The following is a 21,289-nucleotide window of genomic DNA, read 5'->3' as shown; positions in this document are numbered from 1 at the left end:
GGAAGGAAGAAACATTTCCTTCTACAACACTTTCATCTTTTTGAGTTCTCTGATTCACGAAGCACAAACAGTACATGACATAAAAGTGGACTTCTGCCACTGTACACATTGCTGGCACTTGGCAAGTACAGCCTAGCCACCAATATCTGAAATACTAATTCATCATAATGCAGTGCATGCAGATCACCTGTGCCAATATTAATTTTCCATTTACAGAATTAAACTAAGGTTCAAATTCATTAGTTGAATGGTCCAGAACTATTGGAATAAATCTGAACCAATCTAAAGACAAAGCATATACAATGCATTCCAGTTACCTTTTTACCCCTAAATGACTTGCACAGATGTCTGCTCTTTCAGTAGCTTTAGCAAACATGATTTCAAATGCAAAATGTTCTGCTTGCTTTCTGTTTCTAACTCAAGTAGAACTGAATAATGGTGCTTCATCTGGACTGCCTCTCAACAAGTGCTCTTATCCCTGCGAAACAAAGTCACAGCCTCCCTTTCCTGCTTCATAACATAATTTATCTCTTATTCGAATGGCACTTGGAGAAGTATTTCTGTCTAAAGCAGTAAAAAGGGAACAGGACAGAAAAGTGTCACTAGTTTTCTCACATCTTCTGCAGCGGTTCACAACCTTAAGATTTTAACTACAAAACCATACTTAGGAGTATGACAAACTCTGCAGTGTGGTTCACTTTCATGTGTGTTATTAAGGACCATGGGAAAGAGGCAAACTAATAATTCTCTACTTTCCCATTTCCCTATACATCGGCACTACCATAGTAAATAAATGTGTCCCGCGTGTTCACAAGGTGTGCATCAAAGGTAAGGCTTTAACTGAACCACAGAAATACAGCAGCACATGTTCTTGTCTTCCAAAGAACAAAAGGGGCTTGCATCCAATTACACACTTGGCTATAGAGGCTTCCCTACGACACGCTCAATACAGGCATAGAGCCGGTATGTGGGATGCACAGAGACCACAAACAAGCACAATCTGACACTGTCCTGGGGCAGCTTGATACATTTATTACAGAATAAAATTCCGTGGGCATTTAACCAGATGCAGTAACTCATACTCTAGGTTTTGCATAAGACAGAATGGTTTGCCCAAGGTCCCTTGGTCTTAGTCTGGCAATCCACAATGTGGTTAACAAGCGTATTTGCATCTTTACATTTACTAATTTAGGGATATATCAACATGAGGTCACATTATCTCCTCCAAGTTGCATTTCTAAATTTAGCACAGGTAAGCATTTTTAACACATAGTCAGGTAAACCCATAGGGATTCCGCAGTAAGCAGGAGAATTATGTGCAACCGAAGGCCTATCTACAGAAATAGAATAGAAGTACCCTTTTGTGAGCAGATCCTACTTCGGCAGTTGGAAGGTCAGGTCTTTTGCCATTGAATTCAAGGGGAAAGCTACTGCAGCTACTCCTACAGGGAACAGTAATGCTAAGCATTGTCAGCGCTCTTCTCATTTTCCACTTTTGGACAGAATAGAAGCCAAGTAAAGGTATAAAAATGAATTACAAGATCTTTACTTCTCTTGTTATTCCAGTACTGATCGTAAAATTAGACATACAAAGTAGAAATTGTTCCAGGGCTGAATTAATATTAGATCTGATTAATATTAGATTAATGTTCTTTGTTGTTTGTTGTTTTCCACTGGGGACCGAGAGAGATTTCACACATTCCGGATCCTAGCTGAAAGAGAGGTTAATGCAGATAGACAATCCCTTAATATTATGGAGCATTTAAATTAGCACTAGCCATGCTCCAGGGCATATATTCAGGGGACCAGGCAACTCCTCCACTCTTCTGATACACATCCAAATAATACTTTTCCACACTCCTCAAGCCTATGAAGGAATCAACATAGCAGTCCAGAAAAAAAGTAACAAATCAAACTCTATCAACAGTTTAAGGGACTACAAGCGATCACACGCAGAAGACCGTGCCGCCATACCATTGCATTCAGCGTCTCTTCCCAGTCTGGTCTTTCACGGGGATGGATGCTTCTCTGAAGCTCTGGCACAAAATCATCCTCCTCCGCATGTAAAGAGGACTTCATTATCCTAAAGGGAAAAGATGCACTCATTAGACATTTTACAGATTTTTAGATCTGATCACTCTGAACATCCCTTTGCTTTAAGACAATCCACCTCTAAACCCCAGTATTATTTTGCAACCTTGGTCATATTTTCTTCTTTTTAAATTGTATGCACTTATCTTTAAGTGACCTGTAGGCTGACAGTAGATGACTATTATCCTGTGAGTAGTTTTCAATTACTATATGAATGTTTTGGGGCACAAGCCAATGCACAGATGATCACAAACCCCCAAACTGAAAGGCTTGCACTTATTCTGTGCAGAGCAGGAGATGCAACTGAGGTGAAATTTACCTCCCTCCCCTTCCTCCTTACATGTTTTACTAGGTGGGCTTTTCCTATCCAGGAAGGGTGTTGCAGGTGGGGCTGAGAAGGCATCAGGGTAGCTCATATTCTGGCCTCTCTAGCATCCTTCTTTCCCTTCCTAAAATCCCTCTCTTTCCCCTGCTGACCTCAGAGGGAAGGCAGTGCAGCTCTCTCCATGCTGGCAGCAAAGGAAAGAGGAGAGGCACATGGCTCTCCAGTTCCCCTCCCTGAGGTCAAAGCACTGTCTGCAAAGTCATATCAGGGAAGCCAAACTGTTGCAAGATAAACGAAACAGGTGAAAACAAGCTCTGTAAAGATCTGCCTGCAGGAACTTGTGGCCATAAGAGTTTCCGGTTTCAAAGATCTTCACACTCAATGCATTTGGAAATGCAACCAGAAACGGTTTCAGACAGAGTTCTACATACAGCAGATCAAACGAATATAGCCGGACATATTTTTTCCCTAACCTGTCTACTCACAATGGAATGTAAATTTGTCATTAAATCCTACACTAGTTCAAGAATATTAAAACTCAGAAATTAAACAAGAATGATTATGACCAGATCAAAACCATTCCCACTTACAAAACCAACTTATCTAATTTTTTTGGACACGCACATGCTGGACATTCTATGAGCAGAGCTGGCTTGAGCTGGGGGTCAAACTAGGTGGCCCAGGAGACCCCTTCTGACTTGCTATGTTTCTACGTTTCTGTGCTTCTAATCACTTAGAGCAATTTTACATTCTGCAGCCACACTGAATGGCACTCTAATTTAACAAAGAAAACAAAAAATAATAAAGCCAGGAAAATGCTAGCACGTAAAACCAAGTATTATTATTCTGCTGTATTTATATCCCACCCTTTTTCCTCTTGTGAGGAGTCCAGTGCAGCTCACATAGCTCCACTTTACCCTCACAACAACAACCCTATGAGGTAGGTTAGACTGAGTTTGAGTGACTGGCCCAAAGTCGCCCAGTGAGCTTCAAGACTGAGAGGAGACTGGAACTCGGGTCTTCCAGGTCCACAGTCCAACTTTCTAACCGCCACACCAAACAATAATTAAAATGCCTGGAAGAATAAAAAAGGTCTTCCATCTGACACTGAAAAAATTTACAGTATATACCAAGCAAACCACTCTGAGGAGAACGTTCTACAGGTGAGAATGCATCACTATAAAGGCCATCGCTCTTATAGCCACCCTTCTTTCCTCCTTTGGTAAAAGCACCAAGTCAGAATAATTTTATCGAATAAACCTTGCACACTGATCAAATGGGGCTCCATTCCCAGCAAGACTCAAGCAACCAACCTTTTTCCACACCAGGTGAGCAAGACATTCACGAGCAGATCTTTGATTATATGATTTCCAATCCAGACCTTGCACTATGTGGCAAAGTCCACACGTGTGATGCACAGAGACCATGACAACAAAGAACTTCATGAATGTACTTATTTATTCTGCTGTTCTGACTCTATTTTTCAGTGTAACATTCCGTGTGCCCTTTTATAATGAGCACTACAGTGAAATGCAGTTGCTTCTACCAAATTCATATGCTGAATGTCAACCAAGACCAAATTAGCCTGGGATCAACAATTATGTTGATTTGTTTAACTGGGTAAGACCAAGGTACAACAGTGAAGTAGGTTAAAGTGAAATGTAACTGGTGGTTCAAAGTCATCCTGTGAGAAGACCATAGCTTAATTCATTCTTTGAAGCCAGGTCTCCCTAGTCCAGCTCTCACTCTCATTCTCACCCAGGGGGTGTGCGATGGCATTTCAGGAGGGGAAACAAAGAAGAAGGCTGCATCACAATTTGCCAAAAAATATCCCAATGATAGAGTTATTTATTATTTTTTGTTTGCATTCGGATTCATTTCTTGTTTGTCAATCAAGACAAAATCTGGGAATTGCCTGACTCCACAGGTGGGCTTGTGGATCACAATCAGCAGGAAAGTCCCACATTTTGATGAAATCGGGAATGAGAAGCAGGAACAAAGAAGTCATTGAATTTTATGTTCACAATTGGGATTGATTCTACTGTTTACACTTTTTGCTAATTGCTCAATTTATATTTGAATGTTAAACACTGAGATAAAAGCTTTTCTTTTGTAAGTCCAATTCATTCCCCTGCAGTACTATAAGTGGTTCAAAAATTTTCTAGGAGTATGGGTCATAGAAAGCAAAAGCACTTGGGAACCACTGCTCACCAGCCTCATGAAAAAGAGTAGATAACATAATTGTTATTTTAACTACTATTGTGAGCCGCCCAGAGAGACATGTGACATACAAGTCAAATAATGAATGAATGAATGAAATTTCAGGAAAGACTCATGTGCCCAGCAAATTATCTCTCCAAATTCAGTGTTTGTTTTTAAAGCATGGAGAAAGAGAGAGAAATAAAACAGACAATCCTACATAAAGTCACTCCGATTATCATCCAGTAACTGCTTGAGTTCAGACTGACCTTAGTTTAGGTAGGTAAAATTACAGGTTCTAATTACACCATTTCTTTGAAAGACAAACTTCATAACTGACACAAAGTACTAAAGAATTACATTTCATAGATCAGAAGAATGGCCCAACACACCAGTAATGGACTAGTGGCTTTGTTTAGGAAGAGTATATCATTAATTCACATCTATTGAAGCTAAGTTAAACTAACTTCCAAAGGTTTTGGCTACTGGCAGTATGCTTCAAACTACTAACCTGTTTGCCCACTAGAGAAGGCTTGATATAAATTAAGAAGTTCGAATTTCCCAAGATGATTTCCCATACAACATAGTAAAGATGACATCACCATATAATGAAAAGATTTGGAAGGCCATGATCTATTAGGAAAGTTTGACCATTTTTTTTTTCCGTGAGTGCATCCTGTTTGCAATTCAGTTTGTCACATGAATAAAACCCTAGCCAGCCACAAACAGTTTACTCTTCTGCTTTCTCTCTATCCCATAATGGCACCATACGAGGCACAAAGAGTGCAAATGTAGTTCAAAGGCATCTTTAGTCGAGTGTGTCAGAATGCCCTCGATTTGCTTCTGTAAGAAGGGGGGGGGGGAAGGATCCATGCAATATTTGAAGGCATAACGTTATGCCAGCAGTGCTTGAAGAAACATTAGCGCAAATGTTTGAGATCAAGATGCCAGTTAGATTAGTATTTTCCTGCAGTGCATACTGCCTTGCACTAGAGGCAGAAGTATTTCAATATGACCTTTTTAATTATCCAGAGTTGCACTGTGGATAATGAAATATTTTCATGAGCAAAGAATAAAAAGAACTTCAAAGACTTGGCACTGCCTATTGCAGGCACAATTCAGGGTGTTTTTGCTTTTAAAAGAAAAAAAAAACCCAGCATGGGTATTAAATGGTCCATGGTTGCTTAAATAATTTTACTTGAAAGGACAGTATAATGCATAGAATGGAAGCTGTCATGGTTGGCCATGGTTTAAGTTTGGAAAAAATCCATCTCAGAACCCATTAAAAAGTGCTGGAAGAATAGTGACTAATGCTGATGCCACTGAAGAAAAGTGGAATAATGAAGTGACCGTGCTATTAGCCTTACACAAGAAATGAGGCATTTCAGTCAAAAGCAGGCTGAGGTAGTCTTCATTAATTAAAGAAACCAGGGAAGCAGGCAGAACCAACTTATTTCAAGCTCAGGGACTGTTTTCATTGCACCAGGGAAGTCTGAAAATCAACAAGAATGTTCTGTTCCATGAGATGTATAGCTAACAAGAAATTAAGCAATTCAAATACAGATTGGTAATAATAGTTTTGGCAACCTTCTGATCAGTGCTCAATTTTAATGGCTACATTAAGATTTGAACCATGTGCAAGACAAAAATTGAAACTTTACTCAATACACAATATGCTACCTGATCATCAGTGTGATGCTAGCAAACTTGGATTCGAAGCTGTCCTTATGCATATAAGAGCACATATTCTAATGAGTTATTTGACACATGAACAAAGATCACAGCATGGATGACTGTTTCTAGATGTAAAATCTAGAAAATAACTAGATTTTATTTTATTTTATTTATTTATTTAAAGGTTTTATATACCGACCCATTACTGGCATCTTGGGATGGTTTGAGATAATATTCTTGCCCCAACCTGGAATTGGACTCATTCCAGCAGTTTTATTCAATGTCTTTTTACATTTACTAAAATTGTATATAGTAAGATCTCTCCAAGGCCACAAAAATAATTAAGAATGATTTGATCAGTATTACAGGTATATTATGTTAATTAGATATTTACCCAACTTTTAAGAGCAAGATTTACTGGCAAATTCTAGTGGAGTTTCTTCAGACAGACACATTTGTATATAAAGAGTAAGGACATTAAACAGTTTTACAGAAATAGCATCTTTAAACCAAAATCCTAATTATCAGTTGTTCCCTTAATAGCCATTATTTTTAACTTGGGTTTTTACTCAAATTATATTTCTGCAATGTGAGATTCTGTTTAAATCTCTATCTTGCCACATCCAGAGGTCTTTTATATGTCAAAAATGACTCAGTTTGAAGATTTTTTAGTGAATCATTTTAGTACCTTACCTATGAGCATTAGTCAACTCTAGTAGACTTCATCTTTGTTACCTGAATATAAATTCATTCTGTCTCATCTGTGGATAATTCACATTTTCTAGCTTTAAAAAAATGCACCAGTGGAACCAAATATAATGGGCTCAGTTTGATTGTCATCATTTCATCAAAAACACATTTCACAAGTGTATCTACTAAAAAAAATTACTATTAAAGTGAACCAAATATTCACAATGTATAGGAGTTTAAGAGAAAAGGACTTGACTGTATGTTCTTACGAATCAACTCCCCATCTATATACTAATATCACTACAATGTTCCTCTTATACTACATTTTTACTATTGGGCTCAGTTTGTTAACATTGCGATACATTTTTGGAGCCTTTAACTCCTTGTATAAGGAGTTAAACACTTTATAAACACTTTAAAAATGCATCCTATTTATTCCAGAGACATTCTGTCTATTCAAGTGAACCAACTCCAGAGAGCTATAGCTTAGTTTAACTCTAAGCCGTTTCAGCAGTGCAAGTCATACAAAAGAGGAGGAAAAACATTGTAACAGAAAACCCAACTGTAGCACCAATTAATAGTGGGAAAAGACTTGAGGACAGTTTATCAAAATTGTTCTGCTCCTCTAAAGATTTACTTCTATATTTAGCTGCACGGATACATTCCATCATTTTATATAAAAATATTATTATTTTCACACATGCACCAAAGACTACTTGTGCTTTAAAAGAAATGGCTCAAAATACCCAATCTTATGATAAAATATGCTAGAAGCAATGAAAACCCCTATATTAGAATTTCTGCCTGTCCAGGGGAAGCAGCTTACATTAGATAAACACAAGATATGCCGAACCATTTTTACCTGCTTCCTTCCAAGATTAGCAATGTACGTAATTATTGTTCCAAATAACGATTCTGCATAAATCATTATGAAAGATGATTTTTTTGTGCTAAGGGCATAATTACCAGCAACTCTTCTAGGAGAACAATTGGAACTGACCAAAGACTTTGGCTCCTATCTAATGAATTTCCCATTCTAGAGGAAAAAAATATAAAGCTATTCCCCTCCAAACATCTATCTAAAATGTTGATATTAAACTATTACTTTGTTGTACTCTGTAGATTCAGGTTGTACTGTAAAACTCTAGATAGAAAGCAATGTTTTAATAGGCAATGATCATCATCAGAGACTTTATAAGCTTATGATGATTACTGTCATTAATTTAAAAACAAAAGATGAACAGGAGCTTAGAGCGGAAGGCAGAAATCCATGCACTTTATCATTCCTGTGACTTGAGAGTTGTGTAGAAATAGTCAGTTTATTTGTACACTGCATTTGCAACAATAAATACTGGTTGTTTACATAGCACAACAGCCCATTAGTTTAACCCTCAATTAAAGGGTTGCAGAGGGTGTGGGCTGCTTTTGGCTGCCATTTTGAACATGCAATCCATTCAGGGGCTGTTTGAACCCAACAAGTGTGGTTTATGAGAAGGTCAAACAACCTGTGCATAACACATGGTCTGAAGGAGGCCACATATGCAAGCTGGCACCCTTGGGTGCCACAGCTTGTCAAGAGTTAAATGACACATGCCAAGCCATAGTGTGTCATTTGAACCTGGTCATTGTGTTCAAAGCATTTCACAAAAAATATAGCAGGCATAATTACAATACATTACAACACAACATCAAAGTGGTCATTAGAAGCTGTGCAATGAGCTGTTGTCAATATGCTGATAATGCTCAAGTCTAGTTCTCTGTAGCATTTAAGTCAGACAAGATCGTACATGTTCTAAGCTGGTATTTCGTTGCAGTTCTCTAGTTCATAGCTGCATCCAAGTCCCGATGAATTAAAGCTACATGGTTCCCAGATCCAGAACTTGTTTATTTGTTCTGGATGGGCCTAAACTTCCTATGAAGGAATGTATATATGTAATGTGGTGGTGCCCCTGTACCCATCATTGCCATAAAGAAGCTCAAGTGACCTTAATAGATTATTAGGAGCCATTCCCACCAGCTACCCCTAATCTTGGACAGTGGTAATTTACCGAGTGTGATGCATGTACAGGTAACTGCACAATTCGACTACTGTAACGCAGTCTATGTAAGACTGCCCTTGTACCACTTTGGAGGCGGCAGCTAGCACAGAATGCAGGAATTAAGGTGCTCAGTGGTCCGTCTAGCTATATATATAATACACCTTCATTAAAATTACTGCTTTTCCTAAGTGTGGATAGCCCTAACCATAGCTATTGTAGCAAATCCGGGCATTTCACTGCTCACTCCTACTTTCAGATACAGGGGACTATTATGCAAATCTGTTTATATCATGCAGATCCTTTAACCTGTTTCTGATCCATCAGAGGCCCTCTCCTTATTTCATGACTGCTAAGTCTGCAGGGGATTTCAGGATAGAGAGGACCTCCTGTACTTTGAAAATGGCTAGTAGTGTGAAGATGAATGCCTTGTGTCTTTCTTTAAGCTAAAAAGTGTGGGTAGGGCCATTGCTATTTTATGGCTCCTGGATACATCACACATCCCATTTTGCAAAGCCACAGCAGCAGTTCATATACCAAAGGAACCCAATTGCCGTATTTTTCATTCTATAAGACACACTTTTCCCCCCCTCAAAAGTAAGGGGAAATGTCTGTGCATCTTATAGAGCAAATGTGTGTGTGCCTGATGCCCGGGACGCTGCCGGCCTGGCTGCACCACGTGGCACCACATGGCTGGCACGCGCTCGGCGCACCCTGCTCTGCCCTCCCCTCCGGCACAGGTGAGAGCTGTGCCGCTCAGGGGGAGAGGTGCGGAGGAGGAGGAGCCACGGGCTTTAACCCACAGGCCGCAGGCACGGAGAGACGGACTTCTCACCCCCACCGCCCGGGAAGACCTGCGACTGCCGTCGCCGCGCTGCCCGGAAGACCACCACCGGCACGCTGCCAGCCCGGCTGCACCACACCTGGCTGGCACGTGCTTGGTGTGCCCTGCTCCACCCCCCTCCTCCGGCGCAGGTGAGAGCTGTTAATCACAGGTCGGTGTGTGTTTTCAAATGGCAACCCATCTTTTAATGAAGCCCATGGGGAAGTGATGGGGAATGTGCCTGTGATTATCAGGAAGCTTTCCATGGATCTCTCCTCTAAAAACTAGGTGCGTCTTATGGTCAGGTGTGTCTTATAGAATGAAAAATACGGTAATATTTTTTCCTGTGCTTTGCCACAAAGGCCATTATGTTTGTCTAAACTTGATTCAGGTGAGGCTACAGTGTTATCAGAACAGATATAAATGCCTCATGGTCATTTCATGCTTTCAGAAAAGGCAGATGATCAAATACATATCTAAAGCATTTAAACTATTTGCTGTCAACAATTGCTTAATCTGTATCTTAAGACAAGAGTAACATTGAGAGCAAAACTCGCCACAAAACATACTTGAGAGAAGTAACATTATGGTGTGCAATTCTTCTGTTGAATACATGTTGCAAAATCCTACATGCTTATGTCCGTAGACCTCTATAGGGGGTGAAAACCAAAGCGCTTTACAAGTCCATGCATCATCCTTACAGTACGTCTCCCAGAAGAAATGTTACATGATGCTTCTCTTCAGTGCAATAGTGCAATTTCTCTACCCTCTTCAATCCAGTCCTTGATGGAATTTAGTAAAACAGTCTTTGCAGAGATCACAGTAAGCACGCAATGCCAAACGAAGGCCTTTTGCTGCCTGAATACAAGAAAAAAGGTCACACCCCATCCCAAAGTCAAAGGAAGCAGCAGTTATACCTTCCCCATACACTGGTGGCAGAAGAAAGCCTTCCGGGGCACCTGGGAGCAGCAGGCGAGCTTACGCGGTACGCGACAAGACTGGCTGTGTGGTGCATGCAATTCTGCTCACTGCACCTCACCACCACTCACTCATTGCTCCACACAGCTCCTAATCCCTGCCGACTCAAACAGATGCTGCAACGCGTCAGAGGAGCACAGCATTTCACACAAACATGGCAATGAATGTGCAGAGGCAATGTTGGCTGGAGCGTGTAGCTTGCCCAGCTGCCTCAGCCAGGAGCCTTTCCCACCAGCAGCCAGCCAGCCAGCCCACCACCCCTGCCACCAGAACACCCTCAAAGAAGCCGGGGGTGGAGGAGTCGCCTGCTGCCACCAACTCCTTCTGCCTCCCATCAGATGCAGCCAGCTCCGGTTTGGAGATGGTTTGTATGCGTTTTTGTCACATAAGTGGTATCACAGAAGGAGGAAAGAGCACACTGTCGACTTAATATCAGGTTCAGGTTTTGAATAAACTGTCAAGCAATTTATGTCAGAAACTTGGATTAAATTCTCAACAAATTATTATATGACAAAATTCTGAAGTGTCCCCTAAAAAATTAGAGGTTATACATGTAATACTATCCCTCCCTAATTTAATCCTCCTGAAAGTCTTTAGTAGAATCAATCAAGTTCCTCTTTCTAATATAGCATCTGTAATAGTTAAGGCTGTAGGCCTATTAACTAATGTCTGAGAGTGTTTTCTATGTTGAATGACCAACAGGTAGCTGTTTTAGACAAGTCACCAATCAACAGCAGTAATTTTTTAAATCCTAAGTATTGGAAGTACTTTGCAGATAAGACCTTCTTTAAAAAAAGATGTCCAGTGATGCATATTAAACTTATAGCAAAAAACCTAAATACAAATGAAGGAAACAAATGGCAGAGATAATTTATTGGAAATATATGTTGGGACACTTGTTAGACATGGACTTCATCCCAAATCCAGGAATGCTTCTGTGTAATGCATGAAGTCCAGATGTTCAAAACAGTGCAAGGGTAACATCTGCACTTGAACTTGCTCACCTCTGCTAAGAGTCATTTGGTCAAAATTAAATTAATCTGCCCTATAACTAAGAATAAACTACTAGATTTAAGAAGCAGCTGCTTTTCAGCTGACACTTCCATCCATATTTTATCACACACTGCAAGCGGCTTAAGGATACTCAAATTACCCCATCCTCAACTTTCTTTCTTATTATGGTGAACTATATATTCTGTCATCAGAGCTCCAGTTTTGTCTCCTCCAAAAATAGTGCTGGCAATCAGTAATTTTCTAGGTTGCTAAATTTAGCTGGAACAACGGGGCTGTCAAAATTATCTTAGAAAAGTTACATTCTATAGCTTTATTATTATTCAAATATTTGTTACACTAGGAAATCTAGTGAAACAAAATGAAAGGCACCAGAAAATTAAAGGCAGCTTTTAAATCAAGCTAAGGCATCTCAGAATCAGACAAATCTGATTCCACTCCCATATCTGCTTTCACATTTTCTTGACATCTGTCAGTTTGACTACCTCAATCTATCTTCCTTCTCACAGAGATATATTAATTCATTTAATCCACTATCTGGGAACATTACTGTCATGCTGTTCCTAAGAATTAATACTGTTTGGTAAAAGGAAAGTCTTATCAAAACACCTTTTGTTTGAAATCAGATAAAATGAGATGGAAGAACATGAGGCCTTCTATGGACTCCAGCTTTCCTTGACTCCAGCAAGAATGGCCAGTGAACTGTTATGGGAACAGCATTTTCAGCAATTTGTGGAAGGATACAGGCTCCCCACCTGTGGCGAAAAGAGGTATGCGCTTCAGAGGGTCTTCATCCTTAACTCTAATTTTTTGGAATCCTAAAACACATTGATCATTTATTGCACACTTTACTTGAATTTACACAGCATGTTAAACTAGGATTTGTTTGTTAAACTTAAACTCTGCTATAATGGCCCAAGAGCCTTCTAAGGAGATTACATCATGTATTAATACGATGCGCATCAGCCAGAATTAGTTGAAATGAGCCCAGGGCTGATATGCTTCCCCACGCAAAGATACCTGCAGGAACTGTCTGTGAAAAAAATGCTAGCCGGTTTCCATGCAAGTCATGTTAGTTTAAATCACAGCACTGGGTTTCAGTGCAACCAGTGTGCCTTTCCATGTACGTCGATCACAACTTAGATGTGGAGTCTACATTAACATTCCCATTAACCAGACACCTTAAAATGCTGTAGTTTAGGCAGAAAAGAAATAGAACGATCATAAAAAAGTAAGAAATCCTCACTTCATGTAGCTTAATTAGGAAGATATGTCATTTTTCATGGAATTAACATTTGTATTTCCATGATGGATTGCAAATTAGTACTGCAGATACATAAATATAATACTTAGTGTTCAAGTCAATCACAATGAAACATGGAAGTGAGCAAGAAGGGTAAGAAAGTGTACTGGCAGAAATAAAGCTTCAAGTGAATAAATGATACTTGTATCTATGAATGATGTAGTAGGCAGAGGTGGATTTATTTATCTTTTGCAATGTTTATATACTACACATATAAATAAATTCCAGAGTTGTGAACCAAAAAGGTCAATTAAATAAAAATACTGTATTAATTTTTAAGAAAACTAGAATACAAATAATACCAAGGCTGTTCAATCAAGGAAGGCTACTTGCAATGAAGAGATTTTCAGGAGATGCCGAAACCACCAAAATGTTGAACCCAAGAAGCCGGGAGTACCACAAATGGGGGGCCAGCGGACAGAAGACCCTTCTCCATGTGGACTCTGATCGTTCCACCATGAGCTATCCAACTTCTGAGGATCAGTGACCAGGCAGGTTGATAAGGAGAAGTCATACTCTCAAGTGTCCAGGTCGAAACTCTTGGTTTATATTTATTTAGTTTAGGTATTATATTTAGATTCTGCCTTTTTTCCACTCAAGTTGGCTTACATAATCCTCCTCTTCCTCTCAATCTGATCCTCACAACAACCATGAGGCAGGTTGGGCTGAGAAGCACTGACTGGCCCAAAGTCACCCAGTGAGCTTTGCAGTACAGCGGGAACTAGCCCGGGATCTCCAGGATCCCCATCTAATAATGACACAGGCTCTCCTGGTTACAGCTTTCTATACTAGTACTCAAAACATTAAACCTAGCTCAGTAGCAAATACAGGGCTAATGGAATTCCCACAGATATGTGCTGAAGGCTGGACCCATATTTTGCACTGGGTCCAGCTTCTGGACCAGCACTGAAGGGAGCCTCACACAGAACTCATTGCAGTAATCCAGCTTTGAGGCTAGTAGAGGTGATACCTCTGTGGCCAAGTTGTCTCTGTCCTAGAATAGCCATGGCAAAAGAACCAGCTGAATCTGGTAAGAGGCATTCCAGGCTGCCACAGATATTTCAGCTTCGAGTGACAGTGATGGATCTAGGAGTATCCCCAGACTTCAAGCCTGATAGAGAGTACAACCTCATTCAAAACAAAAAATTAGCCTATCCCATTTTGCTGCCTGAAAACAAGAAAAAAAGTCGCACCCCATCCCAAGGTCAACAGAAGTAGCAGTTTTACCTTCCCCATACACAGGTGGCAGAAGAAAGCCTTCTGGGACACCTGGGAGCAGCAGGCGAGCTTACGGGGTGCGCGACAAGACTGGCTGTGTGGGGCATGCAATTCTGCTCACTGCACCTCACCACCACTCACTCGTTGCTCCACACAGCACCTACTCCCTCCCTAGACTCAGGAACAACATACCTACAACAACATTTTTCCAGGATTCACTTTCAGTTCACAGGTGAATCCCAACCACTGCTGAGTCTAGGCAATAACCTAACGCTTGGACTACCTCACCTGGTTCAGATGTCACAGGGAGATAACACGGCGTATCATCAGCATACTGATGGCACATGGCTGCAAACCCCCAAATTACCATTCCCAAAAGCTTCATATATATGTTGAAGAACCCTGGAAACAAAGATGGTGTTCTGAAGAGGGTTAGAGGAAGGTTTATCCAGCATTACTTCCTGGAGCTGACCCTGAGGATAGGATAAGAACCTACACAATGCTGAGCTTTCCACAGCCCATAGCTGATCCAGGAGAATACCATAGTCAATGGTCTAGCCCAGGGTGGGCAATTAATTTTCCTATGGGGCCACATGAAAAACTTTGACAGTTGTTAAAGGCTGGACCACTACACTTACTGCTCTGCTCAATATAGATCTCTATAGAAACAGTAAATGAAACATTACAATGAAACAATGAAAATGTGGAGCACAAAACAACACTATTTAATGAATATTCACAAAAACATTAACATTACATGAAGAGCAATAAATTCAATTCAATTTTACTTATATAGTGCAAATTTACAACATATGCAATCTCCCAGCACTTAACATAGTAAGGTTGACTTTCAATTTGCCAGTGACCTCCTGCAGGCCAGTCGGGGTCAACCATTGGGCCGGATGTGGCCTGCGGGCCGTACAATGCCCAGGTCTGGTCTAGCCCATAGTTGATCCAGGAGAATACCATAGTCAATGATATAAAAAGCCAAGGAAAGACCAAGCAGAGTTAACAGGGTTGTCCCGCCCTTGTGCCTCTCATGATAAATGCCAACCACCAGGGCAATCAAGGCTGGTTTGATCCCATAACCAGGTTTAAACGCAGGCTGGAAGGGGTCTCAGTAATCACTAACTTCCAAGAGTGCTGGCAGTTACTCCATCCAACCCTCTCGAGAACCTTCCCTAAGAAAGGGGTATCTGCAGCAGGACAGCAGTTGTCACATCCCATTGGGTCCTGAAGGGATTTCTTCGAGGAAGCTGCATGTTGTTGTTGTTGTTTAGCGAAGTTGTGTCCAACCCATCACGACCCAATGGACAACATTCCTCCATGCTCTCCTGTCCTCCACCATGCCCCGGAGCCCTGCCCCCTTAAGATGGCAGCATAATATCCTCCTTTCATTAATTTCTTTAGAAATGTTCTCTAAAAAATATGGAACTATTAAGGGATTTTCCATCACTAGGGTAGTTTGTAACTACAGAATAGTTCTGGGAAACTAGGTCTACTTAGAATTGCATATTAAATAAGGGATGCACAATAGTGATCACAATCAGCAGTTTATTATTAGGCTCAACAACAGTGTGGACAACTAAGGTTACATTTTAAAGACTTGCCAAGTATCGTATTCTCCCCTCCGTCCAAACTGATGGCCTGACTTCAACGAACGGTACATGTTGGCTCTGGCTCTCCTGTTATTTCCCAACACTGACATGTTATCCATGTCATCCTGCCCAGAATATTATTAATAATGAGGACAATAGTCACAGAGTCCAAGGGAGATTTTATTTAAGCTGTACTTCTTATTTTTAGATTGCAATTATGCTTTAATTAAAAATTTAAAAGTAGCATGATGTAAAAATGAAATCTAAATGTAATGAAAATATATTAATGGGCTATATTTGCAGTCTCTTAAAATTGTATCCAAGATCCAGTTTCAAATACACTGAACCTTTGAATTTGATAAGAAAGGACCAATTATGAAGAAAGATATCTGACAAAAATCATGCATTATAGATGTAACACAAAGGGTTGCACATTATTTTAGTTAATCACAGTATTTACGTTTCAATCAGTAAAATGGCCTGGGTTTGTTGATTGATTCTGTACACAAATATAGGAAGTAATTCCCAACTGGTTCAAGGAAAGTTATTCCAAAATTCAGAGTTATTTACCCATTTTAATATTTTGTAAACAGCATATTCATTCAGATTTGCACCCCAGGACAGTATGCATAAACAAAAGCCAGGAATCAATATAAAATAAACCATGAAAATAAAAATATGATAAAATAAAATAAAAAACAAAAAATGAATGATAACAAATTAATAAACTGTGATGCACATAGTGGAGAGCATTACAATCATTGTTTAATCCTTTTGCATGTATATAGAGCAAACAGATATATATTACTATCAAAGTTATTATTTATTCAGAATCATGATTGTCTTTTGTGCATGCATAAAACCCTTTTTAGGACCAAGTCCTCACAAACTGACAAACAAGGAGGTATCATGCAAGGCACACCAGGTACCTCTGATACATGTGCAATTACTAAGTAGAAAATGACCACAAGACACTGATATCATCTACAATCTTAAAGCAGGGAAGCACTTTTGTAGGCGTTTTTATAGGCCTGTGATGAATGGGCTAAGAATGAATTTACCCCAAAGAAGCTCTGGGGCTGTGGGATCTGTCTCTCCGAGTGCCACAGGTAGCCTATTTTAGCCGTAGCAACATGAGGAGGCCCTGAAAAGCAGGTAACGTAAATAATATAGGCAGATAGTATTGAAGTTCTATTCAGTTGCAAACCAATATGTTAAAATGTTTATGATAAACAATTAGCGGAACCAACAAAATTGGAAACTATTTAAATCAGTCAATCTACCTGCTCTTCTACAGTATCATTTTTCCTGGCCGGTGCTCTTCCACATGCAGATCAAATGCCAAAGCCTCACCTCCCTCTGGAATCTTTCCCAGCCTGAACTCCTTTCCCATGTTTCAGTGAACACCATGCCTTCACTTGAACTTTCTACCATGTTCAGTCTTGTTTGTCCCACATATTAAGTGCTGCCAAGCCAGGAATGTATCCTACTCTACTTTGCAAACATTGCCTATTACAGAAAGCATTAACTAATAATTAGAGAATCTAAATCAGATACTGAACAATATCTGTTAACTTCAAAATACAAGAGCAAAAGGCTATCTGGTATTTAGAAACATTTTTAACACCAAACTCTAACTGCAAACTCTCTAACCCTAGACAGTGTCAAGTGGGCAATGGAATTCTTTGGGGTCCCAGAAGCAGGTTAAGAAAAGAATCCATCTTCAGAACTTGAGGTCCATACTCAAGCCTTCTTCTCTACCCTAGTACTTGTCAAGGGAGTGACCTTCGAAATTGGGGAGGGTGGTTCCAGGGGTCGGAAGGGCAGGATCTTGAAGCTTCATCCCTTCATCCCATCCCTTTCCCATCCAAAGTGCCACAGCTAGATGTCTGCAAATGTTCATCTAGCCAATCTAAAGGACAGGATGAACAGAAAGACAAAAATTGCCCCTACAGTCCTTCCACCCTGCTTAGGATACCCATAAGCTTGGAAACTTACAGGTTGTCCCAGTGGACTGCAAGAAATGACCTACAGCAGGGGTCTCAAACTCAACTTACCTGGGGGCCGCTGGAAGTAGAGGCTGGGTGAGGCTGGGCCACATCAAGTATTCCACCACCGTGGTGGTGGTGGGCCGCTCATCCCGTGTCACTCCCGGAGGCTGGCCCGGGCACCACCAGTGCTTTGAAGGCTGCAGGGCCCCTCCCCTGTGCCCCACCTGTCCCGGCGCGCAGCTTAGAGGGAACATTGTGCCCAGGGTAATGACTCACGCAGGTGTGTGTGAGAAAAACACGCGGGCCGCACTATCACTAAACTTTGATATCAAGTGGGGGCCACAAAATATCATCCCATGGGCCTCAATTGGCCCGCGGGCCGCGAGTTTGAGACCCCTGACCTACAGAATTCACTATAGCAGCATGCTTAGTAAGTTAAAACAGTTTTTTAAGTGTCACAAGGGTTAGTGCTTTGAGAAATACTGACTTGAATAAATCTAAATATTCTGAGAATCTTTGTGGCTACAAGGTCGTGCAGGTATGTGTTCTGTAACAATATCCCCATGGTGTCACCTTAGGTAACTTTCACAGAGGATGTTTCTTAGCAGCTTATGTTTTGGCACAGGTGAATGAGGTTTACATTCTGACATGCTTATGGAGTAGCATTATGCATCTCTCTGTAGCTTCGGCCCAGAAAGGAAACAGTAGCAACCTCGCTGGCCTGTTGCATGAACAAAGTAAAAGATACTAAGACACATCAAGAAGTTACAAACTGTTTATAAATGCTGCAGAAGCCTTCTAAATCATGGTAGCAAAATATAAGAAATTAATCGCAGACTTTGTTTCCTGTGGACACCTTCTATACACAGAAAAATCATGATTAAATGAAGAAATCCCACTGTCAGAACAAGGAGCAGACACCGCATTGTTTATACTCTCTGACAGCTAAGGACCAAAGATTTTGTTAAATCTGTCCTGCCCACGTTTGGCACATGGTCAAGCTTTTCTTCCATCAATCATCTCTTCAGTGATGTCCCTGGATTTTTTTTAAAGAGATGTACAAGAATTTTGATCCTGAATTTTGACCATTTGCCAAAATGCACATTTGCAGAAATCCCCACTCCATAAAAAGTTCAAAAAGATGCCACAAGTCCATGGAATCTGCTGCTTGGAAAGAGCTGCCCACTGCTGAATTTGCAGGTCAGATTCATAGAAGTGCAACTCATTAGGGTCTGTTGTGGATTTTTAGAAACCTGTTCTGGAAGGCCAGGGTACACTCTGGAAGAAGGAGGGAAGGCACAAAGGACTGCAGATTGGACGGACATGCAAAATCAATTTCCTTTTTGCTGCAGGAGAATATGCTCAGGGCAGGACATTGCTCAGAGAGAACTAACACTGGCATAAGCAAACTCATGACCCCAACCACAGATTTTTCCCCTGCGCTTCATTAATAGCCTCTCACAGAGGTTTAAGTAGAGCAGTTCCTCAAATGCTGACTTTAATATTTCTGCTGAAGCATGTCCCAGTGCAGAGTACGCTGCATCTCATATTTGCAATGAATGGATTTCAGAGCATAATGCCGGCTTTTGCTAACTGTATTGCAGTCACTTAACATTCATAAAGGTCTTACTATCTGATGAATAATTTAGTCAATTCTACACAGATAATCAATTAGAGCTTGGAGTCCTAATGAAAAAAACTTTACTTATACTTACTATTGAATCTCATTGAGAAGTAAAAATGAGAGCCAATGTGCTTGACTTGGGAAATCGAGTTTCTAGTCCTCACTCAGCCATGAAGCTCAATGCATGACTTTGGGCCAGTCGCTCACTCTCGGCCTAACCTGCCTCATGGGGATTATTGTTTTGAAGACCAAAGGGAGGTACTTAAGCCAGCTATTTTAGTTTGTTTGTTTTCTATATCATCCAACAGTCAACAGCACCTAAGATTCTTCATGAATGAAAAAGAGCTGGAATATAAATGCACTATAATAATAGTAACAATGCTGATACCCACTTTTGGTGCAAATTACAGTAAATGTTGCAGTTATTCATCTCTGCAGCAGAACAGAAGGCAAGAAAAGTAAAGGGAATTGGGTAGTAAAGGACTTACTTAGATATTAGCAATGCTTTCTGGGAAAAAAGAGCACTACCAATATCTCACCTTCACCATTAATGTTTATATTTCCTCAATTCTGAACCCAAAACTTGTAGTAAACAAAACTATTTGAATTTCAGGTGGTTTTCATTCACAAAAGCAGTTCTTCCTTATTTGTGCAAGAAATCAATGGCCATTCAAAACCACACACACTCAGGCACTGGTATGCAATGTTTTAATTCACGCTTTTTCTAACACTGGAACAGGAAAACCTGTATGAGAGACAATGCAGTCAGTATTTCAAGCCACGCTGTCATTTTGGATTGGGCACAAACATTCTGAGGAGGAAAAATGACCACTCTGCTCTTCATTTCAGTCCTCTGAAAATTACCACTGACTCGCTACTGAGTCCATAAAGTGGGTGAAGACCACCTAACAAAATATTTTAACTTAGTATATTTGCATGTAAACTGAAACAGGAGAGCCAGGAACCACCTACTTCCTGCTCATAAATAACTTTTGGTCTTGCAAAACAACCTTGGTTAAAAAAAAATCAGGTAGGAGGTTACAGTTGTTCCAGTCAAGGTAAGTTTTCAGTTTAACGGCCACTCCACCCTCCTTGCTCACTGCAAGCAAACATTTGCTCCAGCTCAACCTAGAAGACAATCCCAGCTGAACTGAACAATAACAGTCTTATTTTGACTTAGCCACAGCATAAACCTGAGGCCAAAGTGGAGAAAAATATCTGCCCAAAAGAACACTATTTCACTGCACAGAAATTTTAACTAAACCACCAAGGGTCAAGCTAGTTTTTAAGAACTATATTGCTAAATCTTCCCCTCTACACATTACAAAATATAGGAACAAACACAGAATAATGCCTTGTAATTCATCTCAGCTTATGTATAATTACCCAGTGTAACTCAGCCTCACATTATATATTTAGACATTAACATTGTGGCTGTATTCCAGAAGACTGCAAAGTCATTAAAGATCATTATACAAAAATGGGGGAAGACAAAGGACTTATTTTTTAATTCATCTGTACAATTTAAAGGACTCTGAAGGACAGGATATTTTGCTCAATCCCAATATCTATTATTTTTACTGAGTTTTATTTCTAAACACTCTCTTCCTCCTATGTATGCACAAAAAGTCATCTACATGCATGAAAAAATATGTGATACATAATAATGTGGTTTACATTTTTATTACAAAATTACTGGCTAAATCAGAACATAGAACAAATATTTCC

At 40.2% G+C, this 21,289-nt stretch overlaps 1 protein-coding gene across 1 annotated transcript in view; it reads right to left on the bottom strand.

The window, feature by feature from the left end:
* The window catches only part of ARHGAP32 (Rho GTPase activating protein 32), a 198,014-nt gene that overhangs the window by 124,556 nt on the left and 52,169 nt on the right, over nt 1–21,289 (bottom strand). Inside the window, exon 2 of the mRNA XM_044439533.1 lies at nt 1,975–2,083. Within this exon, the coding sequence (XP_044295468.1) occupies nt 1,975–2,079 (105 nt within the window). The 5' untranslated portion in view covers nt 2,080–2,083. The remainder of the gene's footprint in view (nt 1–1,974; nt 2,084–21,289) is intronic.

This window comes from Varanus komodoensis, unplaced genomic scaffold, assembly GCF_004798865.1.
Source record: "Varanus komodoensis strain SLA01 unplaced genomic scaffold, ASM479886v1 scaffold35, whole genome shotgun sequence".
Classification (NCBI taxonomy): domain Eukaryota; kingdom Metazoa; phylum Chordata; class Lepidosauria; order Squamata; family Varanidae; genus Varanus; species Varanus komodoensis.
This window is presented reverse-complemented; position numbering and strand designations above follow the sequence as displayed.